Source organism: Myotis davidii, unplaced genomic scaffold (genome assembly GCF_000327345.1).
Source record: "Myotis davidii unplaced genomic scaffold, ASM32734v1 scaffold734, whole genome shotgun sequence".
NCBI lineage: Eukaryota > Metazoa > Chordata > Mammalia > Chiroptera > Vespertilionidae > Myotis > Myotis davidii.
In genome coordinates this window covers 52,453-58,726 of record NW_006286300.1, presented here as the reverse complement: position 1 = coordinate 58,726, position 6,274 = coordinate 52,453, and the positions used below count along the sequence as shown (strand labels likewise).

The 6,274-nt window shown below is 35.5% G+C and overlaps 1 protein-coding gene across 1 annotated transcript in view; it reads left to right on the top strand.

Annotated features, from left to right (window-relative positions):
• Window positions 1-6,274, top strand: part of MYO9A (myosin IXA) — a 349,884-nt gene that overhangs the window by 340,104 nt on the left and 3,506 nt on the right. The window contains exon 39 of the mRNA XM_015560068.1: window positions 4,960-5,162. Coding sequence (XP_015415554.1) covers window positions 4,960-5,162 — 203 coding nt within the window. The remainder of the gene's footprint in view (window positions 1-4,959; window positions 5,163-6,274) is intronic.

The following is a 6,274-nucleotide window of genomic DNA, read 5'->3' as shown; positions in this document are numbered from 1 at the left end:
CTTCTATATTTGTTACAATGTTTCAAACTGCAAGCTCAGAGGCCGGCAAGGCAGGCGAGAACGTTGCAGTCCTCTGTCACTGAAGCAAGCAAGCCTCATGTTAGTTTCAAGCTGCCTGGCTGCCGGCCGCCATCTTGGCTGGCAGTTAATTTGCATATCTCGCTGATTAGCCAATGGGAAGGGTAGTGGTCATACGCCAATTACCATGTTTCTCTTTTATTAGATAGGATATGTCATATTATACCAAGTGTTTTTCTAATGTTAAACCATCATTGTACTACCGCAATAAATCCAACTTAGTCATGAGGTAATACCCTTCTTAGTTGTTTAGAGTTTGTGTACCTGTGTTGATGAGTAAAATTGTCTTATAATAGTTCTTAATTTTCATATCCTTGTTATGTCTTTGATTTTTAATCGATTTTAGAGAGAGGGGAAAGAGAGACAGAAACACTGATAAGAGAAACATTAATCAGCTGCTTCCTGCACACCCCCTTACTAGGGATCAAGCTGGCAATCCAGGCAGATGCCCTGATCAAGAATTGAACTGGCAACCTCTTGGTGCATGGGATGACACCCAACCAAGTCATACCAGCCAGGGCCATATTCTTGTTGTGTCGTGATATCAAGGTTATGCTGCCCTCTAAGAATGAGTTGGAGAATAGTCCTTTTTATAATTCTGTAAAGAATTTGTGTGATTTGTATGTTATTTCTTCTTTTTTTGCTAATGAAATCATACAGGCCTAGAGTTTTCTATCTTGAAAGCATGAATTTATGGATTCAGTTGATAAGATTATTCACTTTTTTGTATTTCTTTATTGACAGTATTAATTACTTGGATTTTCTTAGAATTTCTCCACTTATATTTTTGTATAAAATTTCAGATTTATTGACAACGTTGTTCATAGTAGCCTCTTATCCTTTTTATGTCTATAAGTTTTGTATGATGTTCCTTTTTCGCTTCTGCCTTTGGTTACTTGTGAATTCTCTATTTATCTTCATCTTGCCAGGATTTTAACTTGTTTATTAGTCTTTTCAAAGAACTACATTTTGGATTTTGTCCTCTCTTTTCTAATGTTTATTTACCCTTCTCTTTATTTTTTTCCTTTCCTTGGATTTATTTTGTTGTTCTTTATTTAGTTTGTTGTTCCTGGGGGAAAAATGCTTACTTTAAAATTTAACCTTTTCTATTTGTTGCTTATTAGAGAAAAATACATATATAAAGCTATAATTTAAAGGTAGGTTGGGTTAAACTGTATCCGACAGACTTTGATATTGTTGATTAATTAAAAATATTTTCTAATTTCCATTGACTCTGAGTGTGTTAGAGGTCTATTTCTTAATATATAGGTGTTTTTAGTTTTCCCCTTATAATTGTTTTGTTAGTAAACTTATTTTAAATTAAAGGTCAGATAAATTATTTCAACCCTAAAAAATGCATTGTCTTTGCTGTATGTGCCTTAAAATAACGAGTGTTCTGTAGTTGTTAGATACTGAATTCTGTATGTCTGTTATTATCACTTTATTTTAAGTAGTTCAGATCCATAGCTTACTGATTTGTTTGTACACAGTTGTTTTCTCTGTGACGATTATAGCTTTGTCAATTTCTTTGAGTGTTTTTGTCAATATTTTACTTTAAATTTATTTTTTTAAGTTTATTCCTTAAATTGAACAACTTTTACACACAAAATAGATGGTTTAAGATTTTTTAAGTGGAAAGAATTTTAGGACTTAAGAGGTTTTATGAGTCTGCTAATGTTTTAAGACCTGTGATGGCTGCGGCCAGATAGAAAAGTACTTTAAATTTCTGAAGCCATTTCTTCAGAAATGGATATTTGCAAATTTGGAAATAATGTTATATCTTCTTCATAATTTGAATTTTTGTCATTGTGAAATATCCCTCTTCATCACAGGTAACACTTCTTACCTTAAAGTTTACTTTGTCTAGAACTAAAATAGCGACACTAGTTTCCTTTTGATTAGACATGTTATGCCTTTTATTTCCATCCTTTTATTCTCTGCCTTTCTGAATTCTTATGTTTTATATGTGTCCCTTGTAGACTTCATATAGTTTGATTTTTTTAAAAAATACAGTCTGATAATCATTAAATTTTTAACTAGAGCATTTAATCAATTTACATTTAATGTAATCACTGATGTATTTGGATATAAATCTATTATTTTATGATGTGCTTTTACTTTACCTGACACATGTTCCTTTTCTTTCTTGCTTTTTTGTTCCTTTTTGCCTTTTTCTTTGACTATTTTTTATTATTCCACTTTTTTCTTTTGTTAGTTTAAAAGGTTTTATACTCTTTTACGCTTCTTTTAGTCATTAAACTAAAGGTTACAATAAAAATCCATTACCTACCAAAGTCTATTCATTGGTACTTTTATCTTTTTCCAAGATAATGCAAGAACTTTAATATGCTTTAGTTATGATATAGTTGCTGTTTGTATTTGAAATTATCTGTTATTTTTAATCCAATGTATTATTATTATGTTTTATGCAGTCACTTTTCATTTAGATTCAGTCACATATTTACTATTTTCATTGTTCTTCATTCTCCCTCACTAACATTTCTTCTTGTGTCATTTTCTATCTCTTCTTTAGTGCGGGTCTGCTGGTGACAGATTCTCTTAGACTGACTAAAAATGTCTTCATTGCAATTGAATTCTTGAAAGTTGTTTTGCTATGTATAGAATTCTAGATTAGCAGTTACTTTTTTCTTTCATCACTTTAAAAATATCTATTTTCTGCTTCCATTGTTTCTGTTGAAAAGTTGCTTCTTTATTGCAGCTACATTTTTTTTTCTTACTGCTTTTAAGATTTTCTCTTGCCTTTGATTTTTAGCAATTGTATCTGGGTATGGACTTTTTAAGTGTATCTTTCTTATAGGTGGAAGGCTTTCTTTAGTCAGTAGGGTGACATCTTTAATTGGTCTTGAAAATGCTCTGCCATTCTCTCTTTAATATTTCTTCTACAGAATCGCTCTTATATTTACATATAGTAGGTCTTTTTATTGTGTCCTGTTGTTTACCTTCTTTTTCGAATTTTTCCTGAAAGTTTTATGTTTTGTTTTGTTTTATTCTGCTTGATTCTTTATATTTTGTTCTGATCTAACTTCTGGACCATTAATTCAACAATGTATTTCTATCTCCTTCAACATGGTTATTTTAAGTTTGTCTTATAGTACAATGTCTGGAATCATTGAGGATTTCTGTTTTCTGTTGTTTTTACTGGTTTTCATTTACATTGTCTTGTTTCCTTTTGTTCTTGGTTACCTTTGTGTGTCAGACACAGTATTTAAAAAATTATTTCTAAAAATATTTTGAGGCCTGAGATGATGTTTCTTTCCTCTAAATAGTATTTTTACTTTTTCTGCCAGGTGCCAGGGCACTAAAAATCTGGCTTACTTTAATTCAATTTCAGGATTACAATTTTCTGGACTATTCAACTGACTTGAAGATAGGCTGCAGTATCTGCAAGGACTATTATGATTTCAGTTTACCCTGAGGTCTAGGATATAAATCTTGGGGATCCCAGTGTCAGGCATGGAGCCCACACGCTTGTATGGTTCTGGATTCCCACTTTTATTCTCTCCCCCATGGGTTGGCAGACTCTTTCTGAAAAGGACAAGAGAGTAAATATTTTAGGCTTTGTAGACCTTACAGTTTTAGTTGCAACAATTAATGCTGCCATGGTTCTGCAGAAGAGCCATAGATAATGTGTGAATTAAAGAGCATGAATGTATTCCAATAAAACTTTTTTTACAAAATCAGGCACAAGGCCAGATTTGGCCCAGGAGCTGTAGTTTGCTGACCCCTGATATAGTCTGTCAGAAGCTCTGTTCAGATCTCAGCCACCTTTTCTTAAATTTAGATTAGCCCAGCACCTTTCCTTGGCCTATCTTGTTAGCTCTCTGGTGCCTTTAAGAATATGTTGGGTTTTCTGTGTTTTTGGTCCAGTTGTTCTCGGCACTCCTGCTGAGATAATCTGAAATACCTAATCTGCCATTATCAGCAGCTAAAGTTATATATAAAGTAACCAATTTAAAAGTAATAAGAATTTTTCCCCCCTCTGATCTCAAAAAAGAAATTTCTTTTTTTTTTAAAATATATTTTATTGAACTTTTACAGAGAGGAAGGGAGAGAGATAGAGAGCCAGAAACATCGATGAGAGAGAAACAGCGATCAGCTGCCTCCTGCACATCTCCTACTGGGGATGTGCCCGCAACCCAGGTACATGCCCTTGACCAGAATCGAACCCGGGACCTTTCAGTCCGCAGGCCGACGCTCTATCCACTGAGCCAAACCGGTTTCGGCAAGAAAGAAATTTCTTGAGTTGTTCTCAGAGAATCTCTCTCACCAGCACCCTGTGATATAGAAATGATTTTTTTTTTAATAAAACTGAGTTTCGGGACATGTTTCTATAGTCTTCCTTGAGAGATTGTGCATTCCACAGTTAAAGGTGAAGAGCATTGTTATCCATCAGAACTTTATGTGATGATGGAAATGTTCTGTATCTGCACTGTTCAATATGGTAGCTTCTAACCACCTGTGACTGTTGAGAACTTGAAATGTCGCTAGTGAAAATGCAGAAATAAATTTTTACTTATTTAATTTTAATTGATTTACATTTAAATAGCCATGTATGGATATTTAGTTTGGAGTAGATGCAGCCTATATTTACAAGAAGAATCACATCCCAGTACACAATGTGTCCTTATACTCCCACGTGCTGAAGTATTCATTTCCCAGTGCTCTTGAAAGAAATATTTAATCTAAATGTATTTGATGGATGGTATCTCACTAAGTATCTTGGGCCTTACAGAACTTATTTCTAACATTTATTCCTAACATTCACCTGGTATGATGGAAGTACTCTTGTTATTCTAAATGGGTCACGTAAAACTGATGTAGACACTCAATTTACTTTACAACATATATTTTTCTTTTTAGGGAAAGGGGTATCTTCGTCAAGGAAGCTATGCAAGTCCATCCTCTCCTATTGTAGTTCGGTTGCCCTCTATGTCTGATGTCCCAGAAGAGACCTTGACTAGTGAGGCAGCCATGGAGATGGACATCACAGAACAGCAGCAAGCAGCTATGCAGCAGGAGGAGAGAGTGCTGACTGAACAGATTGAGAACCTACAGAAAGAGAAGTGAGTTTCCAGGAGGAAAGAGAATGACCAGTTTATTTGTTTTCATTTCCTTCCTTCTGTCCTTTATATTTCCTTATTTATTAAGTATCTCCTACGAGTCAAGTACTGTATCATCAGGTGATACAGAGGATGTGGAGATGACAAAGATATGTTGCCTGAAGGAAGCTCTGTGAGCATGGAGACTTGAAGCTGCTACAGTGATGATTCTAGACAGGCTGACTGGGACAGGGTGTGTCAAGGAATCTTAGCCGAGATTCTAACAGGTCAGAGACCAGCTTCGGTGAACAGATTTATCTTGAAAAGGGGAAATGAAGATTCCCAGGCTAAGACAAAGTCCCTTCTCAGAATAGGCATTATTCAGAACTCCATGAAGGAAGGATATTGTCTAAAGATCAATATAGCCATGGGCCAGCAACTAGATGGTCAGAGTAGGGCAGCAACACTAATGGGTGCTGGAATACTGGGTAGAAATTTGGTTGTAATTTAGGGGAGGGACAAATAAGTAGCTTTATAACCTTTGCTGTCACTGGAGCAAAGATGGTAACAATACATCTTGGGGATAATATGAACATCCCATGGTTCTCCCTGAAGGCACCATATACTGATCTTGACTGATGATGTTGACTCTTAAGTTTTAAGGGGATTTTTGTTCCTGAGTTCCAGAATCCCAGGTCTGAGAGCTTGATTCATGTGGGGATATGAGTCTGTTAAAGTACTTTTTGTTTGCCAGGCTTGAGTCTAGAATTTAGGCAAGCTAAAAAACCAGCTAGAGCTCAGCTTGACAGAACATGATAAAGCAAAAGCGGGGTACATTGTCTGGGCTATTTGATACAAGAATGATCTAAAAAGAGGACCTAACTTGCCGGGAGCCGGTCCATCCTTGCTGTTTCAAGGGACCTGGCATGTATGGCATGCTGTTCTTAATATGTTTGCTCACCTTCTTGGCACTATGTGTTTTAACCAAGGTCACCTCTCCGAGAAAGGTTGTTTCCCCAGGTAGGGATTTCCCCCTGAAGTTAGGGAGGGAATAAAACCTCTTAACTAAGTGCCAGGAGGGTACAATCATGCTTAAGTACATAATCTTTACTCCCTGGAATGGAGACCTCCTGGAG